We start from the raw sequence: 14560 nt of genomic DNA, 5'->3' as shown, positions 1-14560 counted from the left end.
AACAAATTCATATCAAAATCATTTGTTTACAGTTGTGTTATGTGATGGAAATTGTACAGAGGAAAATGCAATGGAGCAGAGCAGACGCATCTACTGGATTAACTGGATGGAGATGCAGGGGGCAACTCTCTCTCTGGAATGCGCAAAAGCAATTGGGAATATCACACATAACTAGTATGCAACCATAGTTTCAGCTGTCTTGGAACAGTTTTACTCTGATTGACAGCTCCATGACAAAATTGTAAATTGTATTAGATCACATTCCTTGATAATCTGTGTCATAGTTTGGATAAATCTTCTGGATGAAGACTTGTGAAAAGGTTATTATATTAGCAGATTCGTATAGGCCTATTAATTTTTTTGTGTGAATTGAAATTGAGTTAACTCATTAGTCAGTTCGTGGAGAGTGAATTGATCTGCCTCATCATGTTCATAACCATTAAAACCCCTCGGAAAATTGTGGATCTTGTGGCGCGTCACATTGCGTAACTGGAGCGGTGGTGGGCGCGCTTGTAGGCATGTTGACAGCTCTGCCACACATTTTCAATGCCCACATTGTTAACTCTTATCTTCCCATTCAAACATCCTCTAACTTGCGTGAAAGTTACTTTGGCCCGTTAGCAGTATTTTCAGGTCTTAATGGAAAGACTTTGGAACCCCCACTTCTAATTCACCGTTTCAAATGAGAGATATTAACAAGCATTGTCCTAGATATTCATTTTGAAAGGCTAAGGTAGGCGGGAGTGCAGTGATCTGCTGTTACCCATTCCCCCAGGCGAGACACTGCCACAGTGGGGTATCCTCGCGGCCCAATAACAAAAGACAGGGCGGCTTTCAGGTGCAAACTTTATTGAAGCAAACTTTGGCCCATGCGGGTTGAGACAACAGCTGAATACTATAATGTTTGCAAAGACCAGATTCGTTACAACCTGAGCTAAACTAAATCAAATACACGAGATTAATTGAAGAAAACATGGCAAGGTCCTACAAATGCGTATAAACATATGGGTGGGAGAGTGATGAGAAGCGGGTATGGATGGCATTTTCAACAGGGCACAATGGTTAGGCCTACCAATAGATTTTTGGATGGTTATGCATGTGACATGCTTAACCATCTTCAATAATTAGGTGTAATTACCCTTGTCTATTTGAAATCATATGAGAGACCAGGCAGAAAGGTGGTCTCTCTCTCCAGAGACTTCTTCAAGCGATGAGTTACGGGGCACGGGGGTAATTCGGCTTGGAGTTGTTTTCGGGAATGGCAAGGATAAAAAATTATGTAAATTGCTCATTTAGCACCTCTGAAAAGTGTTGAAATATATCTGTCAGAAAGACAAATGTACTTCACCATAGCTGAACATCTGCTTTGCAGGGTAGAGCGTTTGCTTCATTGGGTGGGGGGTCCCAATATTGAATTAATGACACTATGATGACACCATGAGCTGGAAACTTGAGAAGCAGACAGTGTTAATAGGCTATTGAGTTGATATCTTTGTGTGCCATTGTATCGTGTTCTTTCCAGTAGGCCTAACATGAGAGACCAGAGAGGATCAACAGAAAGTTTGCTAAGGTTTTCGTTCATTTCGTTCATCTGTTTTTATAGGAAGCTGGTCAAGCTAAATTAGCTGGAAATGTGCAAACAAAATCTTATCTGCATAAACTTCAAGCATTTAAGTATCTGATTGTAAAAGTGTGTGCATGTGCGTGTGAAAGGAGGAAGTAGGCCTACTGTTGGTGTGCTGAATAGTTTAGAGAATGATTTCAAGCGACAGAGTTGTTTTCAAAGAATACCTGTACCGATATAATTAATAATTTGTAACTTGTATGAATAGTTTCCCATTAGTAAAGGCACAGACTTAACATTGCAAATTAAATGTTTTCCGATAACTTGCTAAATAAATTGGACATTTAAATATTTCTAAATAGTTCATTTAGGAGTGATCGAAGTAAGTAACAATGCCATTGTGCCACGTCGTTACCATCACAAAAGCCATGTAACAAAATTAAGACACACATCCTGGATTACCGTTCTCAGTGAAAACCTATGCATATTCAACAGGCCTCGATCTGCAGATGAAATAAGCATCAGTAATTGATAAGCAGGTTATAATGATGGTCGTGCAAATCGATGGCGATGGGCCATAGTTAGGTAATTCTCTGATGACTGTTAGTCTGTATGCAAATGTCATGATATTATTAAGTGTTACTTTGATTGTTGCAATGCGTCGCATTTAACGCGAATACTAAATCCACCTGAGGTTATAACGAGCTAATTACGCATGTGCGTAATAGTGTCCCAAGATAGCATTGTTTTCACTGATTTGAGAAGTTTAAGAAACTTGAAATTAACAGTTGTTTTTATTAAAATGGCAGGCTTTTCAAGGCTCTAACACTACATTTAGTTGTATTATTGTAAAGGCGCCTGTTTTATTCCATCTCCAAATGAACACATTTGGTTTTTATTCATGCACAACAGCATCACTCAATAAAAAACTTAGTAGGCCTAATAAACGATTTACAACTAAGTGGCCAATTACATGTTCTGAGGAATCTGATTTTTTTTTATATATTTATTTTTTCCCGAAAAAAACATGTTGGAACTTGATTGTCTTGTGCGTAATTTTAGATTTTAATTGCGTTAAGAAAGAGACCAGTTTAAGATTTGGCCCAACTGAATATAGGCCTAGATTTTTTGACCACTTGAACTTTCTTGTATCACTGAGAACCCAACACAAACACTGCACCATCCAAATTCCACATACCTCAATAGGTTAAACTTTATAGTTTATTTGATGGAGGCGTGAGTTGCTGGGTTTCAAATATTTAGAAAGGAGAACGTGAATCTGAAGAATGTAGCCCATTCCATGCACTGCGTGCCAGACTCAAACTCTGATACACTCTCACTCAGCATACCTTGCGCGAGCTCTTTTAGCCAGCGAGTTTATTAAGATCACAAACTCGGTTGCGTGACAAAAAGGGTTTGGAACCTGCTTGTATCGGTTTATCCTCTTATAGACGGTGCTTCCGCGTTTAGCCAGCACATGCTATGAGATTGAGATTGGTGGATGAAGGGGGAAAGGGTGCGTTGGTTTAGTTTTCAATGAATAAAATTGTAACAGTTTATGCAGACTTTGCCAGTTTGTTTCCTCGTTATAGCCAGGATAGTTCTTCAAAATGACTAGGCTACTACCAATATGATGAGAGCACATCTGTGACTGTGAGCGCTAGAGTCGTGGAGAGATTGTGTGCGCCGTGCGGTGCCAAAGCGGTTCTATGGTTCCAAATATATCCCCGTCCATATGTCGAGATGAATGAACACTTCATATTAATGCTATTCACATACATAGAGCCTACTACTGTATTCACAAACACCACTGTCAGACAACCGCTACGCATCTCCTACCACGTGACTGCCAGTGCTTTCTAATCCCATTGAGAATCCTCATAAAGGAGCCTTTCATGTTTTTCTTTTGGATACACCCCGTTTTCTCATCATCTCAAAACACGATTATGTTAGGAGTTATCGGGTTGTATTAAGTTATATTTGCCTGCATAAGGTATGAGTTAGGCTATTCTTCCGTTATGCCATCATCATCATAAATGCGTGGTTCAGCTTTCGTGAGCGTTCTGTTTCACAGAGCTACTCGCAGGGAAAACCTGTCCCATTTTTTGACGTCATGCGGTCGGTTAGAAAGAACTTGAACTGCATGGGTAAGGGAAAAACATGTCCTTGTGAAATACAAGAGTGCGCTTGCGCACGAGGAGGGAAAACGGAATTTGAATAAATTCTTAAATCTGTTTATATTTGAAGATGGGGGTAGGGCAGGGCTCGAAGTGGGGGTAGATTATGTGAGTGTGGGGCCCAAAATACTGCGTAGTAATAAATAAGTCTTATAGCAAACCACATTAATTTACAATCATAGCCAACAATCATCACAAGTTAAATCATGATTCAAACACAATAGGCTTCTATATCTTCCCGCATTATTACTGAAGATTAAAATGCAAACGTTAGCCTACCAGTTTGTAAACAAATCTTGTTTCAAGGGTTTTGGTTAATGCAAATAAGGTTGTTTAGCATGATGACTTATTTTCATTCATTTGAGTTTGATACCCTATATGATTTAATATTTGCGAAGTAGCCTACACACAATTCATCTTTCATGAGACTCCTCGCTTATAAGCTACTACAACGTTTTTCAAACTATTTCTCGCTGTAGTGGGCCATACATACATTGTCAACGGTCAGCAGCACTCAGCACATGCATGCGTAAACCGACTGATATGGTGCTCAGTGGTTACATTTGGCAGCCTGACTAGTATGCTGTATGACGATACTTTCGCGCTAGCTTATGTCCTCATTTGACTCACTCTCTTGCCTTGCTTTTTAGTAGTTGTTTGTTTGATAGTTCTCACGTTGTGATCCCATTTAAGTGGCACTTTCATTCCCACAGGCGAATGTTTCGCCCAATCGCACCTCCTTTTAGAAAGCACCAAGTAGGCTACAGTCGATAACTTTTCCTGTCCCTCTCTCGCCCCAGAAACAAGATGCTAAGATGGCGCCTTCCTCAGTGTCAAGTTCAAGTAAAGTGCCGAGTCTCACAGACTCGAAGACAAATAAAACGTATATATGATCTTAGCAGAGAGTAATACAACAATGACAAAGAATGATAAACGTCGCAGTCTGTTATTTTTCATTATTTTTTAATTTCAGTCAAAATTTATGTTCACATTTCTTCATAAATAGTTGGTAAAACAAACAAACCAACAAACAATAGCCTACTTTAAAAAGTATAAGGAACCTTTGCCTATTTCCGCTAAATAACAAATAGGCTCGCTGTTGTATCATCGTTTGCCTCGATTGTGGCACAGTGACACAGTTCATCAGTAAAACATTTTGCTTTTCAGGAATAACTTGGAGCGTGACCCATTTCTCCCAGAAAGTGTTACAACATCACATTCTAGCTGCGTTTATACATCAGAAATGTGCTCTGACGTCAGGACATGGGGCATACGGGTTGTGGGAATAAGAAAAAACGTTTTTCTTTTAAATTAATGTATAGAAAATAGTATATAAAACATATATTCCTTAAATTATTTAAATAAACGTATTTTATTTATCACTGTCACTTACGAGGTACTGTTTTTACATTTTGTAGTGCTGGTGGTCTGAAATCGTTCTCATAAGCACAATATATTTTGTGGTATGCATAAGATTCAATTCTTGAAAATAGGTTACAATGCAATGCTGTAATTCTTTGTGCCACTGAACATATTTTCCCCAACCCACATATATCTATTAGTGTTCCCAGACTAAATTGTGTTCACACAAAAATGTTTTCTCGACAGCTTATTCACACAAAACAAGCAAATGTATAATCAAACGTTTCTATATGCAACACCACAGTACTTATAACAAATAACACGCTTAGTTTCACAGAAGAATTACATTTAAAACAATGCAAGCTGACAGACAAAAACACTTTTATTTTGAAGATACTGTGTTGTGACAGTTCCATTGTTGCCGATGCACACATTTTAACATAGGCCTACTTGCACAAAGACATTGTTGGAACTATAAATGACTGCCATACTGGCTCATATGTTTGGGTATTTGACCCGAATTTGAAATACTCTAAATACTGCCACCTTGGTTTGAAATTCATGAATGAACTAGGTATTAACATCTGTAAATGCGACGAGTGCAGTAGCTGATGGATCGTTCGAATGTGTACTGAAATTATGCTACAATTGAACTCTACTCTCTGATTCTATCAAAGTAAAATACACAAAAAAAATCGTTACTTTGACCAAAAGGATATGGACAGAACCGTTTTATATAGTTTACCAACTCACAAGATTTACAGAATTGATGATTCACATGTCAATGGTCTCACAAGCTAAACAATAAGTGATGGAAAAATGTGCATTATATAGACATTCATCATATTTATATAGACGATATCTTAGATCCAAATAAGACACATATATTGCTTAAAAATAAGATACAATCGCGATATTGGCGCTTTAGAGTTAATCACTTTGTTCAATGTTAAATTGGTTATGACCCAAATCTGTACAGTCTTGTTAGAAAACATTTCCATAAATATCTTTACGTTTCAGAACTTATACCCATAATTAAATTACAAATTGATAAATATGGCAGCATGGATATGTATTTACAACGTTATTAACAAAAGGCAACGTTATATTCAACGGCAACAATCGTAACCTAATACCACATTTCTCCACCTGAAAACGGACATTGACAACAGATTCGACCCCATCAAACAAGGAAATACATTCACGAGTATATATTTATTTATGATTTATTTTTTGTTCAAGTTCAAGACAAAGACTTTGGCACGTTTCTTAAGACTGTCTGAAGTTTTAACAATCAATTGAAAGGCGACAGTAGTTTGTCACCATTATATAAAACACCGTGAAATATTATTCCTTTTTCCTTTATTTTTAAATACAATTTTGAGAAAATACATAAAATGAAAAATAAAATAATCATTTGAAATCTGTAAACTAAAAAATTAAAATAAAAAAAACATTTTATTTATTCTTAGAAAGTATTATTTCATTATTTATGATTTATTTGTTTTCTTCGACCTCGGAATAAAAGTCAAACCCCAATCCTGAGAAAGGACAAGGCCTGCTACTGCTGGCTTGCTCTCATCTCCTCGTGTTGTTCCAATCCAATTTTGTGTACACGTTGGTGTGAGTTTTTAAGGTTTCCTTAATCTTGGTCCACATTGACAGCCTGGTTATGACTTCAAACATACCATTCATTAAAGTTGGGTGGGAGTCCATCGCTGTGCCCGGACGTGTTTTGCACGGCTGACGGTGGTGTTTTTGTTGGGTCTTCAGTGTTCGCTGATACCAGAACTGGTGGTGTGGACGACTCATATCCAGAACTTGCTGCTGGAGACGACTCAGAACCTTGAGACTCGTGTACCTGTAATAATAATTAAATAAAACAAGAGGAGTTGCTATGATATATGCATATGTCTATAGGCCCTATAGCATGAAGAATAACGTTGAATATGTTGCACACACTCAACACAGCTTAAGTCAATACAACTGACCCTTTGATCTATCAAATTGCTATTGCATTGCAGCGCTATTTGCTTCTCTAACTTAGCCTATAAGTATTAGCTTAATATTTGGGAAATAAATATGCATTCTATTACACTCCAAACCAGTGAGATAGCAGTGATGCTGTTTGGGGCTGATTCTTTGATTAGCCCTGGGTCAAGGGAGTGTATTGTGTTAATGTGTGTTTAAGGTGAAATGAACACGTTAATTACCTTCATGTGTTTCCTGAGAGAGCTGGGGTGCGTGTAGGACTTGTCGCACACTTTGCAGATGTAAGGCTTATCAGAAGTGTGCACGTGCATGTGCTTTTTCCTGTCACTGCTGTTGGCGAAGCGTCTGTCGCAGCCGTCGAATTCACACTTGAACGGCTTCTCACCTGCAAAGATGGAATAAACACAGTTCAACCCCTATACACAGTAGAGTGATAAGCCTACCATCCCGACATAGGCCTATGCAAGAGTTGATAGTGATGCTGGCTTGATTCACCATCGATGAAGTCTGCCCTGTGAATAACAATAGTGCTCTGTGAATAGCAACAGCATGCATGATATGTTCAATACAGGCCTACATTTGTTAGGCTACGGTCGGATAACCTAAATTACATCTCAAAGTGCACAAATATGGATCAGTCAATGCTATTATAGGCATTTTTGATGTAGTATATATCATTTGATATTACCGTTGTGTGCTTTGTCGTAGTGTGTTTAAATAGGGTCCAATGTTACAACCCAACTGCTGCACTGATTTGTATAGGATGGAGTAGCATATAGCCTAGCCTAGTAAACAAGGACTGAGAGTAACGGGCCAGACTCACAAAACCACACTGTGGGTAGTCCGTCTAAATGTAGTCCTAGTTAAGCTAATTCGCTCACACTTTAGTTTGGGGGAAGTATGTGTCTGTCTCTCCCTTAATACACACAATTTAACTTGATCAACACCTCGATAGCGTGCAGAATAGCTTCTCCGATCGAGAAATATGTCAACACAATACAACATCAACATATGCACGTTTGATATTGAGATGTAATTTAGGTTATCCGACCGTTCAACAAATGCAATATTCAGTGCGTAAAATAATATAATATTTTCGTTCCAACATATTTCTTATCCCAGCCTAAATTACAAACCAAATTGCGGCCTTCACTCGTTCTTGCATTAGTCTATAAAATGCAACAATCTCTCAACATTTGCCTAGGCCTATTCTTTTCCCCATGCACAATGAAAACAACAGGCCTATGGATAGGCAACTTTAAACGTGTGGCTGTTGTTTGTCAGCAAACTTGAGGAAAGTAATTACCTGTGTGTGTTCGTTTGTGAATTTTCAAATTTTCCGACCTGGCGAATATTTTCCCACAACCAGGGAATGGACAGGGGAATGGTTTCTCTCCAGTGTGCACTCGAATGTGGTTCACGAGTTTGTACTTGGCCTTAAAAGATTTCCCCTCTCTCGGGCAATCCTCCCAGAAGCAAATGTGGTTACTTTGCTCGGGGCCGCCAACGTGTTCCATGGAGACATGCGTCACCATCTCGTGCATTGTGCTGAAAGTCCTTTCGCAAGTCTTTTTGGGTCGGTTCATCTGGTTCTCATCTATCCATTTACAGGACATTTCTTGCTTTATGGGTTGCCTCATGTATCTAAAGAAGGCCCCAGGACCGTGGTGTGTCGGCACATTCATCCCCATATTCATCCCCATTGGATGGTTGTAGTTGTGGAGCTGAGCGCCATAGGGGTCCGTCCGAGGGCTGGCGACCGGACGGTACGGATCGGGTCTTCCAAAAATGTCCCCGCGTAAACCAAGATGTATTTGACTGTTGACTACATGTCCGCTTGGCGAAGTGTGGCTCACGCCCTGGTCGTGGAGCCCTGAAAACAACAGATGTCCAGGGTTATCGGAGATTCCAGGAGGTCCGTGCAGGCTCCCAGCAGAAGCGGCAAAGATCCCATGCTGGGCACTCGATGCAGCGGACTCTCCAACGCCACGGTTTCTGAATAGAAAGTCCCGGGTTGAATTGAACGGTCCGCCGCCGTACGAACCCACCTGTCCGCCGTGATGGTGTCCCAGGGCAGCAGCATATCCACTGGCTTGCGGGGTAAAAGCTGAAGTCTGGCTGGAGGTTATATCGTGAGCCACTGGGCTGAGTTTGAAAGCTGCGGAGTGGGATGAATCAGCGAAGGGATTAAGTCCCAAACCGGGATCTCTGTTCCCTATCTCATGGTGCCGCGGTGTTCCGAAACCCCCCACTCCTAGCGATGGGAACTGCGGACCGCTGTCAAGGAGCATAGTCATTGGGCTCAAACGAACTTAGAAAACGAAATAAAATAAAAAATAAACTGAATCCCCAGGTTAGTGGAGCTCACTCTAACCGTGAATAACGGGCACCCGATTTCAGTGCGTTGAAACGTAGAATAAGATTTGTTTTACTGTAAAAACACCAAAACAACGAAAAAACAATCCTTCGCTTACAGAGCGAGGAGAAAAACTCCCGTTACTGGGATCCGTGAGAAAGAGGATCAAACTTCCCCCCCTTTCCAGAGGAATGATGTCCTTGGACTGATAAAGTCAATCACTCGCTCCCGGCACATAAATGAACTCGGGAGGCAGTGCTACGACGCCCAATGAGAGCTCAGCTACCCCTTTGGCACGTGACGCCAAAGAAGGGAGTTAATTGGCTAGATGTCTGTTGATTGGCACGGTTTGCTATTGAAAATGGCAGTTCATCTCAATGGTTTATTTTGATTGGTTAGTGCAGGCATTATTTTTCAGGTAAGGTATCGGAGCACTCTCTCGCTTCAATACCGTGAGCATTATTTATTTTCCGTGATATAACGCAGAAACCGTTGCAAAATTTGGCTAAACACTATTATAAGCTGTAAATATTAAACCAGAGGCCAATAGTCATTGCAAATGTTTGTTGTAGATAGGCCAATGGGCTATGAAATGCAACAAAGTTTCTGAAAATTGGGTTCTTTGCAACTTTTGGAAAAAGTATACCATTATCCAAACTTCAGATAATGACCAAGGCCTTTCCTTTTTTATTAATGTCGAAGAGTTCAGTCATACCAAGAGCATGCTGTTTAATCAACAAACACAATTCAGCTTCTATGCAGAAAGATAACACTTTATTTATTTGGTGCATTTTGGTGGGGCATAATTTTGTAAACGTTTGCCTACATGTTTCTGAATAGTTTATTTCTAAATACACATGTAACACAATCATTCCAGTTTACACTATCTATCTATCTATCTATCTATCTATCTATCTATCTATCTATCTATCTATCTATCTATCTATCTATCTATCTATCTATCTATCTATCTATCTATCTATCTATCTATCTATCTATCTATCTATCTATCTATCTATCTATCTATCTATCTATCTATCTATCTATCTAGCTATCTATCTAGCTATCTAGCTATCTTTTTATCTGAGCATTTTGGTTCTTATGAACTGAGAACATGAATGTAGTTGGCAGAGATCCGAAATGTGGCTTTCTTGAAGCCGCTTGAGAAAGGAGGGGGTCATTTTTTTGCAAAGCTCTAATGGGTGTAAGACGCAAGAATAAAAGACAGAAAGAAAGATGGCAGTAATTGTAATATCCTGAGATTTTTTGCTTATCCAAAAATTCGTGCCATTGAGCGAGTTTCACAGGGTAGCCGCTGACTCGCTGCAGGACACATAAAATCTGATCAAGTTCAGAGACGCGTTGAGTGCTTCAAGCGGCGCTTTATAACTCCAATCCTTTCACATCCCTTTCCCCTCAATCTGTCCCAGGAAGGAGCTCACATTCTTTATTTTAGACATCTGAAAAAAGAAAAAGAGAAAAATCTTCAAATCAGTCCTTCAGTCTGCTTTCGCCCTCCACCCCGCAATCATTCCCACAACATATTCCTCTTCGAGAATAAGTATTTTAAATTATAAGGTGAGTTTTCTTATTTATGCAATATTTAAATTGTTGAGGCTACTTTTTTTTTAAAGGAAAGCAACCGTGGAGTAATTGTAAGGATGCTGTGGGGGTGTGTGAATCTGTGCTTTCCTTGAAAGTCAGCTCGGGACACTTGTTTATGATATTCAGAACTTTAGTTGTTTCTTGTGGTAACTTTTTTAAGAGACATGTTCATCATTTACTCCTATCAGTCATGTTGTTTCATGAAAGTTAAACGTTTGTGCTCCTTTTAGAGCAGATAGATCTCAGCTGCGTTCCTAAACTCAACAAAAAACATTTTTTACGGAAAACGGAATGATTCCCTCTCCCTCATTTTTCTCCCTATCGCGCGCGCTTCCTCCCTCCCTCCCTCCCTTCCTCCCTCCCTCCCTCCTCTCTCTCTCTCTCTCTCTCTCTCTCTCTCTCTCTCTCTCTCTCTCTCTCTCTCTCTCTCTCTCTCTCTCACACCCACACCCACACACATACACTCACACACACTCACATACACAAACACTCTTTTACTCTCTCTTCACTCTCTTCTCTCTCTCTCTCTCTCTCTCTCTCTCTCTCTCAGCACACTCACACACACACACTGTGTGAGAGAAGGAGAACATGCGTTAACTGTGAATAGCCTTGAAGCTTTAGAGCATGAGATTTATGGAGACCTTTGTGAACTTTCACAAGTGACAGGCAGTTAAGTTTTCTTAACTTTTCCTCTTCGATATTTTATTGACTTGTTGAAACGAAAGGACTCTGTAAGGTTATTATATGTGGTATGTTCACAGTGAGAGTGTTACTATAAAATGATTAACGATGAGAAGCACGTGCACTCTTGTCTCTACAACGGAGCACACAATTCAATTCTATCAGCAACCAACTTTGCTGCAGTATTAGGAGTCTTGGAGTTTAGACTATGGCAAGAGAGGTTCACCGACCTTTGGCCTCCTAAGGCCTCGTGTGTTGTTACAGGTTACTGTCTTCACCAAATAATCAAAAGCAACTGTTGCTAGCCGAAGAGAGCCAAACACAGAATGTGATGCAAAAAACGACCTACAGGAAGGCCTACACTCTAATGTTCTTGAATTTCAGACGAATACATTGATTCAGATGCGAGCATTATCTACAACTTTGCACAGCACCACATCAAACGTTAGTTTATTTATATTACATTTACTCATTAGAAAATACTATAGCCTAGTTGAGTTTCCAACAACACCTTTCATGACCTATCTGGTTGTACCATAAACCAAAAAAACAAAGTTAAGTTATCCAATTTTGCCATGTTGATGTAACAAACTGAAGATCACATACAGAGGGATGACTGGACTTACTATCACGATATTTTAAAAAAATTACAATCACTTCCGACGCTTCTTTTAGAATGATCAAAGCGTAGGCCTCTCAGATGTCACCAAGATTATACAATATCATTAATTGTTTTGGTATACTCAAATATTTCGAGGATTGTTGAATAAGACTGCAAACGTAACCTACCACTTTTGCCTATCTACAAATACTTTTTTAAGAATACCAAAAGTTGTTTCTGTTGCAATTGTAACAGAGTAGGTCCTGATACTGAAAACTTGGCCTGTGTCTTTTGCCCTCAATATATTGTTTCTCAACACTGTCGTTCAGTCTGTATTGCCAGTATAGGCCTAACATTTAGCATTTTTTATTTTTTTTGGCTGACATAATTTATTGTTGTCTACTCGTTTGCATTTATGGTGCAGCCAAACACTCCTATTTTAAAATTTGAAATTGTAATGCATGGAGTTCTTTTGCTTTCGTTTGTTGCTTGCAGATACATTGATATACTATCTCTTCATGATTGTACATTATAATTTTTCACCAATCAACCGCAGACAGTGGACTGTCTCAATTTGAATTGTAAATAATTTATGGCTATTTATTGCTTGCTATGCCTTACTTAAGTGTTATATTTGCCAAGGTAATTCATGTAGCTTTAGCGAGGAAATCATTTTCGAAGATGGTTGCAAGCTCATAATATTTGTCCTGAGCATGCGCATGAGCTTCTCAGAAACACTATTCTGGTAGTCTAATATTTATCAAGACTATTGCTTAGCTATACAAATCGCTCTCTGAGTTGATAATGGCACCATTGCTTTGATAATGAACAATTAATTAGTCTTGCAATTCAAAGTTCCTGCAGAAAATATACCTATATTATCAAATTTACCTGGACACATATGCAATTTATATTGGTGTTGTGTTTAGGACACAAACTGTGAGATAAGCCTAATGCACTTTTCTTATCAACATTATCAATGAAAACTATACTGGACATGGTAAACAAATGATTTGATAGCTCACATTTGAAATATTTGACAAACTATTCAAATTCCAGGTTAATGTAGATGTCTTTGTGCAATGGCTGTCCGTTATTAGCATGGCTGGGCCTCTCTCAGACGTGTAGCGGTGCTTGAGCTGAAGCCGCCCGTGCAGTAGCCCACGACAAGTTTATTGAGGAAACTTTCCTGCTCAACAGTTAACCCAATAGTCACCAAAACTAAACTATTGTATATCATTCACCTTCAATGTTAACAAATTCATTCCTAATCGAATATATGTGTGTGTGTGTGTGTGTGTGTGTGTGTGTGTGTGTGTGTGTGTGTGTGTGTGTGTGCAAATTTGTAAAACTACCCAATCTCTTGCTGAATTGAATCACAGCATAAAGATGATTTATTGCATGATCAACAGTAATTGAGTTAGTCTTTTGTTGTCTACATTAAGAAGTTCAAATGAAATGGGTAAATGGTGTTTAATACACTAGCAATTTAATGGACTATTGATATGTAGTGTTGATGTATTGTTTTTTGTAATGAATTGCAATATTTGTAGGATTTTAGGTGCACTCATGTTTCAACCAATCTTGTTTTAGGGATGCATGTGGGTATGAATCTGAAAACATAGTAAGCATGCTGTTGCAAGTTTTGACACAGGTTGTTATTGGAAAATATTGTAAAAAAATACACTTTGTGAATACAACAACAGATTTTTGCTCAGCTTCTGGGAAAGGCTTATCTTTTCACCTCTAAATCAGCAGAGCGATAAACCAAGCGAGAGCATCATATTACACTTCAAAGTTGAACTGAACCCTACATCTTTTCTTAGAACAGATTGGACAATACACAATGGATATATCCCATGGGACTATAACAAATGGGTATACTTGTTCATGCACTCATATTTATAACACCTTAACCTAAGGTCCAGTCCATTTTGGGATTATTTCTGTAGTTTGTTATGGTTAGAAAGAAAGGAGAAGCTCTTAGAAACTTTGTAGCATTTGAATGCTTTGTGTAAGTTGTTTATCATCCCATCATGGACAAATGATATCACTTGACCTCTGTTTGTCCATGTTAAAGACACAAGTACCCCTTCTGCTACTCTGAGGCAGCCAAGGTCATGAAGGTCATGTACGATATGGAGGAGGAATACAGTACAAATCTGCCAGATCTTCCAGGCATTAGCCATCAAGTGGGATGGAATGCTTCGATTATTTCCTGC

General features: G+C 39.0%; 1 protein-coding gene and 1 long non-coding RNA gene across 2 annotated transcripts in view; one reads left to right on the top strand and one right to left on the bottom strand.

The window, feature by feature from the left end:
* The window catches only part of LOC121543112, a 123003-nt gene that overhangs the window by 67157 nt on the left and 41286 nt on the right, over positions 1-14560 (top strand). The window lies entirely within an intron of this gene.
* Positions 4688-9677, bottom strand: LOC121543104 (zinc finger protein ZIC 3-like). Its single transcript, XM_041852804.1, has 3 exons — positions 8402-9677; positions 7317-7480; positions 4688-6964 (listed from the first exon to the last, which is right to left on the bottom strand). Exons 1-3 carry the CDS (start codon positions 9390-9392, stop codon positions 6782-6784), a joined length of 1338 nt encoding a protein of 445 aa, XP_041708738.1. The 5' UTR covers positions 9393-9677; the 3' UTR covers positions 4688-6781.

The sequence above is a fragment of the Coregonus clupeaformis genome, chromosome 3 (assembly GCF_020615455.1).
Source record: "Coregonus clupeaformis isolate EN_2021a chromosome 3, ASM2061545v1, whole genome shotgun sequence".
Taxonomy (NCBI): domain Eukaryota; kingdom Metazoa; phylum Chordata; class Actinopteri; order Salmoniformes; family Salmonidae; genus Coregonus; species Coregonus clupeaformis.
The sequence above is the reverse complement of the archived record's forward strand: the minus strand, read 5'-3'. Positions and strand labels throughout refer to the sequence as shown.

Bases quoted from the DNA above. Each gene is read 5' to 3' on its own strand.
- LOC121543104 (XM_041852804.1), bottom strand. From the start codon at position 9,392: ATGACTATGCTCCTTGACAGCGGTCCGCAGTTCCCATCGCTAGGAGTG. The intron at 7,481-8,401 runs GTAATTACTTTC...CCATCTTTGCAG, and splicing joins TCACAAACGAACACACACAG to GTGAGAAGCCGTTCAAGTGT. The intron at 6,965-7,316 runs GTAATTAACGTG...TTATTATTACAG, and splicing joins CTCTCAGGAAACACATGAAG to GTACACGAGTCTCAAGGTTC.